General features: G+C 49.9%; 1 protein-coding gene across 12 annotated transcripts in view; it reads left to right on the top strand.

Annotated features, from left to right (window-relative positions):
* ERI3 (ERI1 exoribonuclease family member 3) overlaps positions 1-17,445 on the top strand; it is a 128,418-nt gene that overhangs the window by 50,215 nt on the left and 60,758 nt on the right. For 11 of the 12 annotated variants that reach the window (XM_045477079.1, XM_045477073.1, XM_045477075.1 and 8 more), the window contains one exon: positions 15,486-15,558. The exons of the other annotated variant lie outside the window; for it this stretch is intronic. In XM_045477079.1, coding sequence (XP_045333035.1) covers positions 15,486-15,558 — 73 coding nt within the window. The remainder of the gene's footprint in view (positions 1-15,485; positions 15,559-17,445) is intronic. 12 annotated transcript variants of the gene reach the window in all.

Here is a 17,445-nt window from a genome sequence, read left to right as displayed (position 1 = left end):
AAGCCAGCTGCCAGCCATGGTCAGTCCTATAGCTTGGAGGACAGTGGGTCAGCTTCCTGGCCATGAAGAGGCTCTCGGTGGGCAAGATTGGCTCAGAGTCCAGACCAGGCTGCCAGTGCACACTGAGTGTGTGTGGCAGGTGGGGAGGGGATTCTGGAGGTTGTATAGGAATTCTGGGCCTTTGAGCTGTAGCCTAAGCCCAGAGAGAACAAGAACCAGACCTTCTGCCCTCCCTTCAGCTTCCCTAGAGCCCTCTCGTCAGCAGAGGTGCATCGGGTTAGCCCCAAGAAGGCAGCTTGAGTTGATGGGGTCATGTTTCAGCTGCAGCTAATCCAAGTCACTCGATATAAATCTCTCCCTGCTGCCTCTCCCCTCCCTCCCATCCCCAACCCACAGACAGGGAAATGAATCCTGGCCCTCGCCCTGAATACATCATGGCAGGCCTGCCTCTAATGAGAGAGGGCCATTCATTGTAGGGTGAAGCTCCCTGCAGAGCCTGGGATGCCATTAATTAAAGAAGAGCCACCTGAAGCCAGTCGTGCGGTGCAGGCTGCCACGCTCAGATGGAGTGGCGGTGGGGTAGCCTCGTTAGCCTGACAGCTCCTTGGGCCGAGAGTTCTTGGGCTCTGAGGAGCGAGGGGTGCCCCGCCTCCCCCCAGAGCTCTCAGGTCTCTGGGGCCAGCCTACTCACAGAGACCTGAGAGTTCCTTCCGACACATGTCCTGGGGCCTGGCACTAGTGGTAAAGGGCTCCTGAGTATGGGCCTGGTGGGATAATCCATTTCCTGTGGGCAGACCCTAGAGCAAGAATAGGTTTCTGTGGAGTCCATGGGGACTCCTAGGTCCCTGCCTGCATCCCTTTTCCTCTCTTCTGCTTGTGGTCCTGGAGCCGCAGGTCAGCAGACAACTCAGCTTGTGTCCTTGCCTTGGAGCCTGGGTTTGGGGTAGTTGGTCTGCTCTGGAAGGACTTTGGACCTGGGGGGCACTGGGGAGAAGCTCTGTTATCTGATCAGTAAGTACAGTCCCTCCTTGGCAGGCAGAGCCTCTGGTGTTCCACATTCTGGGTACTTTTGAGCCTGAATGGGGGGCTCTAATGTTGGCCTCATCTCCTCATCCACTAGGAAGGTAACAGAGTCTAAAGCACTTTAGTGATTTTTGGAACTCCTGGAATGGAAGTTTTGCTTTGTTAAAATCCCGATAAAAGATCAAGACGTTTGTGTAGTAACTGATCAGGCTTTGAGATGTTTATGGCAGTGGTGGGAGTCTCATGTTTTGGCCTGCTATAGAGCCACTGACTAGATGGATGTCTCTTTACTGCTTCATTGTGAGGCAAGTGTTGCTGGCTAAGTAGTAGCCCCTGGAGTTATACTCTTATACTCCCCTTGACCCTCTGTGAGGGTCTTATTGTCTCCTCTTTGCTGGCAGGAGGGGCTGTAGGCACTGAGACCTTTGCATAGCCCAGAGTTGGGGTAGCTCAGCCAATGTCTGTCTAGCTTGTCAGGAAGACAGATTGGTCCTATGGCTCTTCAGGACCATCTCTGGAAGTCTGATTCTATGGCAGAATCTGACAGGCTGCTTCAGAGGGCCTCAGAACGAGCTGGTGGCATGGCTTGACCATATGTTCCATCTCTGCTTCCCCACAGCTCACCTGATACAGAATAAAGGCTGTCACTGCTTCCTAGACCTGGGACTCAGTCTGCACTCCTTTGTGTTTTGAACATTTCTGGACCTTCCCAGGCCTTGGCCACTTATTTGGGCTCCTCTGTCCTCTGGCAGATAGGGACTGAAGATTGGAGGGCTTGTCCCCTGAACTCCAAGGAGAAGGAGTTTGCTCCTGGAAAATATTTTACTTTGGGTGAGATAGTTTTGTGTTTTTTTTTTTTTTTTTAAAAAAAACCTCTTTGTGTGACTCTTGAGACCCAACTTTTTTTTTCTATTTTTTTTAGAAACCAAGGTATGAAGTAGGCATGTTAGGATACATAAAGTATACAGATGTGAAGTGTATAGCTTCATATATTTTTATACAAGCATGCACGTGTGCAGCCACCACCCAGATCAAGATCAAGAACCTTTTCCATCATCCTAGAAAACGTTTTGTGTCCCTTCTCAGTCAGTAATGCCCTCTGCCTACCAGATGACCACTGTTCTGACTTCTATTACTTTTGGTTCACTTTGCCTGTTCTGGACTTTTAATACCTAGAACCATACAAAATGTACTCTTTTATGTCTGCCTTCGTTTGCTCAACATGACATATGAGAGAGTCCTCCATGGTTGTTGTGTATATTAGTAGTTGGCCTTTTCATTGCTGTATAGTTTTCCATTGTATTTCCATACTGTGCTTTATCTCTTCTCCTTTTGTTGGACTACAGTTTTTCTTTACCTCTCCGGTACATGTTTGTCAAATGAGTATGTAAATGTTCAGTCTGATATGAGAATCTCCCTCATCCTTTAAAACCTAATTCCAGTCCTTTGGATATGTGGTCTACCTGTCTCTTCTGGAACCTGTACTGGCTTGCCTTTTCTCTGAACTCCTGTGATAGGGAGAGCCTGGCCCCAGGCCTGTGGAAGTGGCCTTTGAGCCATACCGACCCATTTAATTATATTTTCAGCAGATGTTGATTGAATACCCACCGTGTGTCTCACACTATTCTAGGTATTGAGGACATAGCAGTGAACAAAGAGATAAAACTTCTAAAACCTCCTGCCTTCATGGAGTTTACATTCCAGTTCATGCAGCCAACACTGCCCTCTGGCCCTTGGACCCTGATGCCAGAAGAATCTTGGTTTTTTCCAGGCTCCTCTGTCCTGTGGGATTCTGCAGGAACTGGGTGCCAGTGGCCCTTGCCACATTGACAGGGCCTCTGTAGGACTTATGGGCTTTAGTGTCCCTCTCTTGCTGCTGCTTGGCAGTGAAAGGGTGTCTCGATATTGGTGCTTCCCTTCCACTATCCAGGAGTCTGATTCCCTCCATGAGAGGAGAGAATTAATCTCCAACTTTCCGTGCCTGTAAGGTGAGTGACCTCTGTTTTGTCAGCGTTGCCAATCTGTCCTCTCACTCCCAGCCAGGGTAATGGAGACATTACTTTGTGCTAAAGCAAACCACAGTGGATGTTGTACCAATCCAGGCACTGGGAACGACGGAGCAGTCTGTGATGACCTCCTCACAGGTGCACAGGCATCGAGAGACTACAGGGGCATCCACACCTGAGCAGCTTTGGCCCTGAACTGCGGTTGGCAGATTCAAGAAGAGAAGATGCCCTGCCATCATATTCTCTTTGACCACCATCTGTGCCAGCGGGGCGGCTTCTTCAGTTTGGTCTGAAATAGGTTTCCTATGTTAGACTCCTAAGAGCGCATGAGAGGCTGCAAACACCCCAGTGAGGAAGAGGAGTCAGGAAGCAGCGGTCTTGGAAGGTGAGGGCTGGAGAACTCAGGGCTGCAGCTGGCATAGTGGCCCATGCCTGAATGATCTATGGACTTTGGGGGCTTAGCTCAGTAGAGCTCCTGAAGGATGGCTGTGAGTGGGTGGGATAAATTTTCAGTGTCCCTGGCTAAAGGGTGACATACTCAGACTTGATAGTTCTGTAAAACTGTTTCTTCCAAAGCCTGCAAGGATTTTGGTTTGGGGAAGAAAGCCAGCCAGCCCAGAGAATCCCGGGAGCCTGACAGGCCTTTTTCTCTGCGATTCTTTCTTGCAGGCAGCCCGAGGCAGCCTGTCTCTTTGTTAACAGAGTGACAGCAATGTGACACCATGGAAATAATTACTAACAAATCACGGTGCTGACTGCAAACAGCTCTCTGTCTTCAGAGGCATGTCAGGGTGCATTAGAGCAGGACTGGAGGAGCGGCACATGTGGGGGCCGAGACGCAGCCTGCACTCAGACGCTCTCCTCTTCTTCCCTCAGCCTGACCCCTTTCTGCTATGGCTGACTCTCCTGCTTGTGGCTTGAGGAACCAGCTGGATAAGTGACATGTGGCTAGTCCCACTTCCTCTGGGCAGGTAGCTAGGACTCCCATCTTTCCTAAGGAACACCTGGGTACTGATGAGATCCAGGAGTTTTTTGATCATGGAGCCCCCAAAAGGTGAAGAGATGCACCATTCCTGATTTACTCTGCCAGTTGGGACCAGTTTCACCTACTAGTAGTTTTGGGGTGTTGGGAAATATTTGCTCCAGCTAGGCCCAGAATGTGGGGGAAGCCTTGCATCTCAGTGTTGGCTCAGCTCCCCTCCCCCACAGCTCTGGTTTCTTCTTCAATTGCCATAGTCAATTTTTGGTAAGTCGACGTTGTCCATTCCCTCTTGGTTAGCAGAGTGATTGCTCTGACTGTCAGGGCTGTAAATAATGTTCTTGGTGTGTGTGGCTGGAGGCAGCCGTGTGGGGTGGGGAATGGAGTGGAAGGAGGAGCAGCACTCTGAGGGCTCCCTCACCCTCCCCCCTCCCCTCTCATACAATATTTATCCAGGGATGGGAGTCAGATGCAGCGACCTCAGGGGTCACCCAGTTAAATAGCTTCTGAACCTCCCTGCATTCTAATTGCTGCAGTTGTCCTTTGCTCTGGAGACTTCTCCTCCCCATTGTCTGCTGAGGCACACACTAATGGCTCTCTTCCCTGGCCCTGTTGGGAGGCATACTGGGGGTGGGGAGGGTGGGGAGGGATAGGGCTCATTGCTACCTTCCTTTCCCTGGGGATAAAGGAATCTGGGGCCTACTAACAAGTGGCTTTAGCTAGGAGAAGCACAGACCCCTGCCTCCCTTTTGCTCCTTCCCCAGAGCTGGCTGGAGAAGGAAGCCAGGCAGTGGGCTTGGTTTATGGGGCTGAGGAGCTGCACCCATTTTGAGTCCTTTGAGCAGAATTGTGGGACTGGTGACTCTTCTGCAAGGCAACAGACCCTTGAGTACTCATCTCATGAGCATCATCTTGTGTTGCCATGGATGGTCTTACGTGCAGGGTTTGGAAACTTCTAATGAGTGATATTTCTTGTTGGAATATCTGCAATTTGCCCAGAGATTGGCCAGATGGAAAAGTCTCTTTGGTCCCTTGGAGGTTGATTTAAGTGATTGATGATGGTAGCAGGTGTACCTCATTTGGTGACTTAAGAGTGGCATATGCCACATGTCTTCACTAGGACCTTCTTGTAAACATCAGTTATGCTTCACTGCAACTCTTCTCTTCCAGGGAATTCTTATGGAAACTGCCATCGAAGGTGCTGACCACTGTGTATGCTGGAAGTGCTGGTATTCCAGCAGTAGCCTAAAGTTAGCCCCTGTTGAGAGCTGCTCTGGGCCAGGAAGTCCTATGCTCGGGACTATAAGGAGCACCAGGTGATCAGGACAGAAAGAGCAGCACGTGCATAACTAACTACAGGCTGAGTAAGGTGGAGTCTGAGAAGGCTACAGAGAAGATACAAAACAAATGCCATGAGAACCCAGAGGAGCACAGTAGAGAGACTGAATGGAGAGTATTTTTTAGCAGGAAATTTTGTTTTAAAAAATACTAAAGAAAGCCCAATATTACAAAGTATATAAGGGTTGAGCTGCTTTGGTTGAAGCTGGGGTGAGGCCCTGCCATTCTTCCTCCTGTTCCCCCAGTCCTCAAAGTAGCCTGATGTCCCTTCTAGAATCCTAGAACCCCACTGAGCTCAGTTTAAAAACCACTGGCCTGTTCTAATGCCTACCCAGAAGGGTGACTTTGTGTAGGCCAAGTGCGTACATGTCTTGAAGGAGTCAAGGGAGCTGGGATCAGGGCAGAGGAGATCTGTCACAGACAGGGTAAGGGGAACAGTTGTGTCCTTGAGTATACTGGAGCAGAGAGCAGTCTACATCCCAGAACCTGACCGCTTGCAGGATGCCTCCCTGTGGAGCCTCCAGAGGGCATCATAGGCCACACAAAGGCAACTCAGGCAAAGGGTCAAGATGGCCATAGGCCAGGTGGAGACTATAATTGGGGGGATGAGTGAGCTATCTTGGAAACAGCTCAAATTGCTAAGGAGCTCTTGATTTCCTTGGCCAAAACAGAGAATAGCTCATCAGCTGAGACACTGACCAAAGTGCCCTGAGAACCTCTTGTCAGCAGCTCCCCCTCTCCCCCTACACTACTCCCTGCTGCTGCCTCTGCCATTCCTTCTGGGAGAGAGCTCTAGCCAGGTCCTGGTGGCAGCTCCGACACTTCCCACAGTCACCACAGGTGGGGCACTGTGCCCTTTCCTTGGACAAATTGTCATTGGGGAGACTCCGGAGAGATGCTTGTCTTATTGTTTCACTGGAGAGGGTCTGGGGAGATAGAAGGTATTTGACTTCCTAAACTATTTTCAGCATTGGGAAAGTGCATATTCTACTGTTCCACAGGGTGTTTGTGGCACCAGGTGATCAGGACATCCGGTGTGCTTCTTGTGGTCATTTTTGTGGGCTCTGTGGGGGACAAATGGTTGGCGAGTGGGCCAGCAAGCAGTGGAGCAGGGAAGTGCTGTTTACATATCAGTACCTTTCAGAGGCTTTGAGCAACTGCTTGGCAATGGGGATTTGAGGTTGGTTCTCTCAGGGAGGACTGGCAGCCTGGCCTATGGGGCATCCCTCTGCTCTGCCTGTATTCTGGTTTCTGTTTGGGAACTCTCCAGAGCAGCATGTCTGGGAACACTTCCAGCTGTGCCGCCAGACCCAGACGCAGGTGACGGCCTTTCGTCTGTACCATAGGGAAACCAAGAGGAAATTAAATGTCATTTGCCCCCTGCACAGCAGGTCGCTGCCAGATCAGACACTGCTGATCAGAGCTGTGCAGAGGGTACCCCAGGGAAAGCTTATGCCTGCAACCATGCCCTCTGAGCTGTGGAGACTCCCAGGTGATGGCCTGGCTCATTCCCAGGGCTTTCTCTGCCAGGCTGGGTTCACCCTGGCCTGGAGCCCAGCCCTGTGCTACATGGCAGCTGTGGCCTATGCCAGACCAGAGGTGTGTGTGTACCAGTGGGAGAGAATGGAGGGGAGGGGCAGGGCCTGACAGTAGAGGACACACAGGAGACAGTGAGGTGATCAGCCCTTCCTCAGAGAAGCTGCATGGTGTTTAGAATTAAGAGACTTGGGTTCCTGGGGCGCCTGGGTGGCGCAGTCGGTTAAGCGTCCCACTTCAGCCAGGTCACGATCTTGCGTTCCGTGAGTTTGAGCCCTGTGTCGGGCTCTGGGCTGATGGCTTGGAGCCTGGAGCCTGTTTCCGATTCTGTGTCTCCCTCTCTCTCTGCCCCTCCCCCGTTCATGCTCTGTCTCTCTCTGTCCCAAAAATAAATAAACGTTGGGGGCGCCTGGGTGGCGCAGTCGGTTAAGCGTCCGACTTCAGCCAGGTCACGATCTCGCGGTCTGTGAGTTCGAGCCCCGCGTCAGGCTCTGGGCTGACGCTCAGAGCCTGGAGCCTGTTTCCGATTCTGTGTCTCCCTCTCTCTCTGCCCCTCCCCCGTTCATGCTCTGTCTCTCTCTGTCCCAAAAATAAATAAAACGTTGAAAAAAAAATTTAAAAATAAATAAATAAATAAATAAACGTTGAAAAAAAAAATTTTTTTTTTTTTAAAAAAAAAGAGACTTGGGTTCCAATCCTGACTCCACTACTTACTAGTTGTAGGATTTGGGAAAGTCACATTCCTACTCTACTTCCATGTCCTCATTTGTACAACGGAGATTACGATAAGCTCTGACTCCTGCCACCTGTGGGGAAGTACTTCCTTTTAGACTGGTGTCAGAGTTTCCTCACCACCGCTCTCACCCTAGATCTGGAAGGATGGCCTGGAGCCCCTTGCCTGTGGGCCTCCCTGTGAAGTGAGATGGCTGAAGTTGATGGGAAGTGGGGTGGACTTAAGTCTGGCCCAGAAGGCACAGCTGGTGATCTCCCCTCATCAGAGGCCTTTCCTTCTGGTCCTGGTCGTCTCAGCTAGGCAGCCCACAGCCTTTATGAGATGAGCATGGGTCATAGCGGTCACCCTCCCAATTGCAGGGCTCAGAGGGGGCCCCCTCCAGCCTCACACTTGCACTCTCCTTCTGTTGGGAGGACCTTAGGGCTTGTCCCAACCCCTCCCTTGCCTTGAAGTCCTAGCTGTGGGCCGTAGTTCTCAACTCTGCAATGACATTTATTAACAGGGCTTTGGGAAAAGATATTTTAATACTGTAAGGTTCTCCCTAGAAAACTCCCTACCCCCACCACCACCACCCCCCACCCCATCTGAAGCATGGCTGCTGGTGGTGAAATTCATTAGTGTTCCCTGACAGGCAGTGGCGACAGAGGCACTCGCTGTCTGCTTCCCGCTCCCTCGCTCTCGTGCTCCTGCTTCACGCACACTGATATTTAAAGCTGATGGGCTGCTTATAGACTTCTTGTACCATGACAAGTTTGGGGAGGGGAGTGGGGGAGGAAGAGACAGACAAGGAGCCAGCTGTCACGCTGGTATTTCAAACAGTACTCTCTCCTGACCCTTTGCAGGCTCCAGCAAGTGTATCATCTTTCTGAAGTCTGTGGTTGGAATTGTAACCTGCAGCTGTCCCAGAGGATGGGGGCAAGTGTGGGAGCAAAATGGGCTGAGAAGTCGGCATTCTCTCAGGGTTGTGGGCAGGCAGAGAAGAATGGAGGGACAGAGTGTGTGTGTGTGTGTGTGTGTGTGTGTGTGTGCGCGCGCGCGTGTTCAAGCAGAGGGAACCGAAGCAGAGCATAAGTGCTCCCCAGCAGTGCATTCTGGTGATGACCAGAAATGGGATGGCCCTTTCTTAGTCTTCTCTCCTGGAGTGATCATTATGTTTCATGCTGTGATTATCTTCTGGGTGGCCTTGGAAGCTCCCTGAGTCTAGGAATCAGGTTTGATTGGCCTCTGTCCCTGAGGGTCCTGAGTCTCAGTGATACCCAAAGTATGTGTTGGCAATTGAGATAGAAAGTTTTCCCATTTTGTGTCTAGACTGGGGCCTTGACTTTTGCTCCCTATTTGTGCGCTTTAGATTTGGAGAATGAATCCCAAGTGCCTCTTCCATGCACAACTCTTCTTCTTACCCCAAAGCTTCTTGGAATTCATTTTCTGTAGTTGATGAGTGTTTTTGGAACTTCCCCTTTCTGTGTCATCCCCAGCAAAGCTTCTCCAGTATATTTTTCATGCCTAAGGCACTGTCTTCTCAAGGCAGGTGGCCTGGAAGCCTCTCCAAAGGCTGTTGCAGCATTGGTCACAGCTGATCTCCTTTTAGCCAGAATCCCTTCTGTGAGTGTTTATGTATGAATATGTTTCCCTTGGCTGGCTCCTGCAACCTTCACAGAGCAGGGCACGGAGGTGACGTAACTTGCCCAAGGACACATGGGCACTTGACCAAGTTGTCTCTTAGTGCAGCAGAGCTGTGTGCTGGATGGGGGTTCTACTGTACTCTCCCTCTCCCCTCCACCATCAGGGCCCTTCTAGCACCGGGGTCTGCAGTGGGGGAGCCACTGGGGAATGGGCCTGACTCCTCTACACCTGGCTTTTTTAGCCTTGTCATTGTCATCAGTGCTGCCATCGGCTTCCTCAGTTTCAGCACAACTGTGTGTGTGTCTGTCTGCCTGTCTGGGCGGCAGAGAGGGGTTACTGGACACCCCTCTAAAAACCCTGGACATCTCAGGGTAGAGAGTAAAGCCAGAATGCTGCTTCTATCTGTAGACTGAAGTGTATTCTTGAACTGACCAGGATCATCTCTAATGTGATCACCTTCTACAAACCCTCCCCCTGGCCTCCATCCTTAACCCCACCCTACACTCTATCTTGTAGGCTTCTAGGAGGGGTTGCTGGCGTGGGGCTGCTGTCTTAGGCAGCACCTTTGTCTCCCTTCCTGACCTTGCTGATCCCTGCATTGCCTGAAAGCACTGAGGGCTCAGCCTGCCGGGGGTGGCCCAGGCCGTGTCTTCTGCCATGGTGCATCTTGCAGGTGAGACAGAACCTAGCCAGCTTTAATAAGTAGGAGGCTTGAGCATTAATTTTTTATACATCAGCGGTGGCCAAGTGAGTGAATTCAATTATGAGTCTGCTTTCTGTCCACCCTCCTCCCCCCAGTGTGGTGGTTCACAGCAGAGACTAAGGAACCTGTTGAAATGAGAAACCCCTATTTCCTAGCTTGACCCCCTCACTAATTCGGGTTAAATTGCCACGCTATTGCAGTGGTGACACATTGTGCCTGCCTCTGTTTGTACAAGAGGATGTGGTGGGGGAGGAAGGACCAATTTGCGCAGAGATAAAGGTGTCGCGGCAGATAACTAACGTCCCAGCCTTACACCCGCTCTCATTGTAGCTCAATTTGCTCCGTGTGGAAGCCCAGCCTTCCCTTCTTTCTTCCTTCCCTCCCCTTGCTCATATTTTACCTCGATGCCACAGTGTAATGATGCCCTGCGTAGTGGGGGAGGAGATAGGCACCTCTGGCTGACAGCCCTTCCCGATAACCAAATTCCAGCCCATCCATCACTAGCTACTCTCCTCAACTTGAGGAAAAGTGATCTTGAAAGGCGGGCCGTTTATCACCCAGGGTCTGTTTATCTCCTCTGGTGGGGGGAACGGAAACAGGAGAGACAAAGAGCTGTGTCCCCAGCCAAGTGCTGCCTTGGCTGGGATAGTCTGCTGGTGCTGGGTGCAGACTCATCACACTGGCTGTGGAGTCTCTGACTAGGTGCACCTCCCAGGCTGGGACCCGGGGGGAATGGGACCTTTCCTGAGGTCTAGGAAACCTGGCAGTTCTGAAACACAGGACAGCCAGCAACAACATTGTGCACACATGTTCGTTTCAGAATGGGCAAGCATAGAAACCCAACATGGCCATGAGCCCCACTGCCCCTCATAGGTGTCCCTTTGGCAGGAGCATACATCTGGCTGATTGGCTGGGTCTGTTGGCCTACTCCTTCCCCAGACTGGGCCTTCTATCCCTCCATGGTGCAACTGTGACTTTGAAGAAGACCGAACCTTTCTCCCTACTCTTTCCTTTGCTCCTCAGTACTCTCCTTTTTCTACATATCAGATGGGACAAAATAGTTCGCCCTTGCAGGTGAACTGTATGTGCATCCTCAAGTTTTTGGACACCAGGATTGACAGCCTACATCACTTCAAGATCCAGGTCTCATGGCTTTCACAGAGAGGCAGAAAGGGATCACATATGGCTCCAGATTCAGCTGGCCTCCTGCTCTTTAAGGGCTCGAGTGTGCTAAAACTGAGAGTGACATATATCTCCCTGATTTGGAGTTGCCCCTAAGATTTACAGAGAGAGAAAAGCACAGAAGGAAGAGTGTGCATAACCTTTGCCAGCACTGGTGCCTGCACTCCTGCTGCTCCTGGCTGATGGTGTCTGTCAGTCTGTCGCTCAGACCTCCGTGGATGCTGCTGGCCTCCTCAACTCAAGCCTAGCAGTTCTAGTAGAGCCCCCCAGCTCTGCTCCAGCTAATCTTCAAAGCTGAGCTCCTGTTCACAATGGCTTCATCCTGCCCCTACCCATTAGGGAGGGTGGTGTTCCCTTAATGAGCTAGTCCCCTGCCTTGGCTGGCGCCGAGCTGGTCACACCTGTTTGCCATCAGGGCTGTCTGGGCCCAGCCCAAGCACTGGGCTGCAGGTGGTGGGGCTGGATGAGGGGTGGGTAGGGAGGGCCGGGTTCCTTATGCTTTGTGCCCTATGCTTTTGCGGGGGTGGGGGGGAGTTTCCTGCACCCCTCTTCCTCCCACACTCTTTTCTTTCTAAGTGGAGGAAGGCTCTCTGCTTTCTTTTTTGTTATTTAGAAGGAGTAGGAAGGGAACTTGGGAAATACCCCATCTTTTCTAACTCCTGCCTGGATGGAGTAGCAAGGAGCTAGTCAGGCATCTTTGAGGAGGGTTTGATGTTCTGTTTTGATGACCCTAGGGGCCCAGTGTGATGAGAGCAGTGTCACATGGTGAATGCTGAAGATGGAGCCCCTCTCTAGCCCTAGGTCTGATAGTACTTGGAAACTGATTATATCCCTCAGTTTAGAGCCCACGGCAGGGCTGGGGGCCCTTCCTTAAAGGGGGCCCCTTACGTTCGTGAAGCTGAAGGAAGTTTTGATTTGGTTGAAAAAATCTCATTCCTTTTTATGGCCTGGACATAATTGGCTCTTTTCTATTGGCCATCGGTGATGTCATTCCGACCCTCATAAAGAAGGGGAAATCACACCTGTGGACTCGGTGCATAAAATTTCATTGGGCAACAGTAATAAGCATGGCCAGATGATGTTTGGGCAGTTGAGGAGCTCTGTGCCCAGTGATTCCAGCTGCATGGAGACCTGGGCACCATAAACCTGCCTGCACGTTCATGCCCGCAGGCTAGTCCAGGGCCCACTGCCAGTGGCTCTTTTCCTGGGATCAGTATCTGGTGGGAACTCAGTATTCAGACCCTTTGTGCCAGGGGGACTTTTGCCCTTTTACTTTCCAAATTAGTGGAACCATGTACCCACTGGTACCCACTGATCCTAGCCTTAGGCTCCTAAGAACCTTGGACCCAGGTGTGACCTTGAGCAGTAACCACCATGCTGTCTGCCTCTCTAAAGCCCCAAACCTTGCCTTTCCAGGGACTGGAAAGAACTCTGAGCGCATGTGCATGACTGATGCCTTGTACAGTCAGAAGGCTGAGATCCCATTTCTAGTTCTCCCTTGGCTTGTTGTGTGATTGAGCAAATCCTTTTCTTCTTTGGACATCAGTTTCCTATTTTATGTAGGAGATGGCTACTACTCTGACCTACCTTTCTCACAGGGTTTCTCTTAGGTGTTCTCTAAGCTGGGTAGGGTTCTGTCTTAGAAATGTGTAGCTGTCTTCCCTTGAAACTCCCATCTGGAATTTCAAGTTCTGGCATATGGCTCTGTGGCTCTGTGAAGATGGGCCTGGACCTGCTACATTTCTACTGCTCATGTCCTGGAGTCACAGGGCTAGGACCACCCACAGATTGGAGGACTCAACGACCTGAATGCCTGTGAGTCTGCAAACTTCATGTGTATCTGCAAGGGACTAGAGCCTGGGTGAGAATTATAGTCCCATCCTCCTCTGCTTCAGTCAGCCATGGGATACAGATAGCACTCAGGGTTGCTGCTGAGCCATATCTGAGGCTGACTATGCAGCCTGACAGTCTGTCTAGTCTGTCTTAGATGTAGCCCCTCTGGTACAGATCCTCCCCCTAGAAGATCAGACAAGATCCTACTGTGCTAGAACCTTCCTACCTGGGCAGAAATGTCTACCTTTGAAATCTTGCTGAAGAGGGAGCCTCCTACTCACCCTGCTGCCAGGGCTAGCCCAGCCAATAGGACTCCTGATCCATGTCATCTAAAAGAATGGGGACACTGGGAATGGCTAAGGGTGAATATGATAGGTGGCCCGATTCTTGCTTTTTCCTGGCCAGACCTCTTGACCTGTTCCTTTGCAGATTCTGCTGCTTCTGGTTGCCCCCTTCACTCACAGGCCTTAATGTGATTTTTCAAAAATAGCTGAGCTCAGCAAGCATTTTCACAAATAACAAGATAAGAACACAAAAGAAAAATTGAAGGAAATAAGAAAGTTATCCAAACAATATAGTTCTCCTTAGGCAACCACGTTTTAGCTCCTAAGGCTATCTTTCATCTTTCAAAAACCTTGCTGGGGCGCCTGGGTGGCTCAGTCAGTTGGGCATCCGACTTCGGCTTGGGTCATGATCTCGTGGTCTGTGAGTTCAAGCCCCGCTTCAGGCTCTGTGCTGACAATTCGGAGCCTGGAGCCTGCTTTGAATTCTGTGTCTCCCTCTCTCTCTGATCGTCCCCCACTCATGTTTGGTCTCTCTCTCTCTCTCTCTCAAAAATAAACAAACATTAAAAATTTTTAGAATTGAGGGAGTCCAAAATTAGAGCTGGCTGCTGTGTGTAGTGGGTTCCATGTGTGTGACAATGGTCTTGATTTCCATTTTAGCTCAGTAGAACTTATGAGACATTAATCTGGGCCATCTCCCACCATACTCTTCCCTGCTCTCTCATCTACTCTCATGGCTTTAATTTCATTTAAATTACATTAATGATTCAGCAATTTATATCTCCAATCCAGACCTCTCCTCAAAGTGAATATCCAGCTGCCCCTTTAGATGTCATCCACTGCCACATGTCTCCTAAACACTTCGAACTCAGTAGATATTGAGTGCTTGCCATGTGCCATGCATGTATGTAAAACTGCATTTCCAAACTTGTGCCTCCTTCTGTGGTATTTGGAGGTGAAGTAGTAAGCAGTCACTGTGATTTAGGCAGAGAATTTAAAAACAGTAATAAAAATGATGATTAAATACTGGTTTGCTCTGGGTGTCAGATATCCTCTCTATGCCCCTGCCTCGTTCTTTGTGTCTGATTCTGAGAATGAAACCAGCCAAGCCATAAGCCTTTGAATTGGGCTCTACCACTTCTCATTGGGCCTTGCATCCCACTTGATGGCCAAGGCCTCCTTTACGTCTCTTCTATCTGTTCCTTGCTTGTTACCTCTACAGCTGTTGTCTAGTCTCTGAGTTACTACCCAGCTTTTTTAGTGTATTGTTTTTGCTGGCCCCAGAAAAATCTATGTAAATCACAACTATTCAGAGCCTCTCTATTGCCTATGGCCAAGCTTAGCAAGAAAGTTCTGTGATCTTTCCCAGCTAATATTTTTGGTATCTTCCTCCATCTTTTCATGTACCCCAGTGCTCCAACTTAAGGCTGTTTAGTCTATTTCTTTTATTGTCCATTCCATTGAACAAATTGTGAGCCCCTTATAGGCAGTGGCTAAGTCTTAACTTTTTGAGCTTTAAGTGCCTGTTTATTATTAAACATCAGTAAACGGTTGAATGGACTTATGTGGGTAAACATTATATCTAGAGGGAAAGACCATTTATAAATTATAATTTAAAGAAAAAATAACAGGCTCTTGGTTTAAATTCTGAGCTCTTATCCTTTTGCATGGTTTGCTCTATCTGCAGAAAGCCTATTGCTAGAGACTTAAGGGTGAACTGAAGCCCCTGTCTAGCCAGCTCCACGTGTTCCTTTTCTCTCTCCTCTTGTCTTATATCCCTGCCTCTCTATTGTAACAAAACAGCTACACACTGGTGCATTGGAAAGAACATGGGCTTTGGGGTGAGACAGACCTGGGTTCGTTTCTTGGCACTGTCATTTTTTAGCTTTGGGACCTTAGGTAACCCCTCTGAATCTCATTTTCTCATCTGTAAAAGGTAGGCAACAATAGCTACCTCATAACGTCGTTCTGAAGAATCATGTGAAACTGTAAGTAAGATCTTTAGCATATTGTAGGCCATCAGAAAATAGTAGCTGCTTGTATTTTGTATAGAGTCTCCCAAGTTTTCACATTTAGATCTGGAGCCCAGTGTCTAGGGTGCTAGAGGTGGGGAGCCTTTCTTGGGCAGGGTAGGACCCGTGACTAATGGGGTAGCCTTCTGAGGTCTATTTGCATTTCCTAGATTCAGACTCCATGCCTGGGACAATGGGTGTGCCCAACTTGTTCTCTTTTCCCTTTCTTGTAGGCTCCCAGGTCAGTGCCAGTACTTGGGCTTGCCAGTGGCGGACTACTTCAAGCAGTGGATTAATCTGAAAAAGGTACTGTGTCTGAGCCCCACTCTGGTGCTTCCTCTGGGTTTCCTGTGCATCAGATCCTGTACCCTCTTGCTTTCTTTACACATCTCTATTCTTCTCTTTCTGTTGTCATCGCTTTCCTTTTCTTTCTGTTCTTCTCTTTTCTCAACGTCCTTCCTTCCTCTTCCCTAGTTAATATGCACTGTAAGGTTGTGGCCCTTTCTGGGAGTGGGGAGTTGCTTGGGGACCAGGCCGAGGGGTAGAGTATGATACTGCCCTATGTGGTGTCATCCAGGTATGCAGAGAAGTCCCAGTGAAGGGAATTTTCCAGATTCTTGCTCAAAACTAAATCACTGAGATGAGCTACATTTCCTTTAGGAGAGATGTGGCACTAGCTAAGCCTTTGGGAAAGTATACTTATTTGATGTGGTCATGAGTGTGGTCTCTGACCCTCCTGAGTGGCCCTGGTATCTCCATGTGGTTGGGAGGTAGAGTTGGTTCAGGCTGGCTGTGGTCCTGCCTAGCCCCGGCAGAACCTTGGTCATGTGAGAAGGACTGTGCACAATAGAGCCCAGTTCCCTTTGAATTTGAGGAAGGAGACTGACACTAATACAACACCAAGTATCTGGGGAGTGGGTGCTGGGGCTGTGGGCTGGGAGAAACCCTGTGTAGCTATGAAGTTGGGGCCTGGCAGAGGTTGAATTACCCAGAAAACTACTTTCCTAGTGTGTGCTACACTAGGTAAGCAGAAGAAAGAAGGTACAGGAATAGACTCCTAAGATCTCTGCTCTGTTGGCATCCTTTCTCCAGGAGGCCCAGTCCACTAGGGAAACTCACACCCATAAATCCTTCTGATGTAAGGACAACACCCCTGAACGCCTCAGGGACCCCATGTTGCTGGTTAGCTTAGTGACTCCCAGGAAATCAGAGAAGAGAGAACACACCAGAGATCAGAGTAGTGGCTCCCAGGGGGCCTTAGAGAAGAGAGAAGCCAGTGAAGGGTAAAACTAGGTATTGTGAGGATTTGGGTCTTGAACTGGGCGTTCAAGGAAGGTGGAATATGTGTCTGAAGAGAAGACTTTCCAGCAGGAGGAACAGCATTCTTTTGGTGTGTGTATGGGCTGGAGCTAAGTGAGCATGTGGAGGAACAGTAGAAGAGAATGACCTTGGACTTAGTTCCATAGGTCTCAGGGCAGCCATTCTTTGTGGCAACATTGTGAACTCCTTTGCTTTCCCCTGGTACTCAGGTCCTTCACACCTGGTCCTTGACTTGTTTGTATTTTGACACTTACCCACCTCTCCAGCTGATCTCTCTTAGGCCTGAGCAGCAGCTACTTACTAACTTCCATCTTTGGCTGAGGGGACCAGGCTCTGTCCTACCTTCAGGTCTTGGCCTGTGGCCTTATCTTTGTCTGAAGTGCCCCCTAGTCATTTTCATTGGGCACATTCCCTCTTCTTGAAGATTCAGCTCAGGTATCACCTCTTCTGGGAAGCTCAGCAGTCAGTCTTTTATCTTGAGGCTCCTTGACCCTTTGGATACCTGTGATCTTTGAGTGTTGAAACTGAGTCCAAATATGTTTCCTTGTAGACATGTCCATCTGGAGCATAGAGACTGAGGCTGGCTCCTTTCTGTGTCTGCAGTAGCCAGGTCAGTGGTGGGTACAGAGTATGTGCTCAGTGAATAGTTGCTGGCTGGCTGACTGATCTTTGAGAGCTGGCTCCACAGAGGCCCTCTCATGCAGGGCTTGGCGGGCTATGCATGAAGGTGTGGCTAGGCCTGTGCTCCTGAAGATAGCATGCCAGCTGTCAGAGTGCATCTGAGGCTGCTTGCTGGCCTCAGCAAATGCAATGTGAAGGCCCGGCCAGGCGAGGCAGGCGCTGACCTGAACAATTGCTCTGTGAAGTTCACTA

This window comes from Leopardus geoffroyi, chromosome C1, assembly GCF_018350155.1.
Source record: "Leopardus geoffroyi isolate Oge1 chromosome C1, O.geoffroyi_Oge1_pat1.0, whole genome shotgun sequence".
Taxonomy (NCBI): Eukaryota; Metazoa; Chordata; class Mammalia; order Carnivora; family Felidae; genus Leopardus; species Leopardus geoffroyi.
The sequence above is the reverse complement of the archived record's forward strand: the minus strand, read 5'-3'. Positions and strand labels throughout refer to the sequence as shown.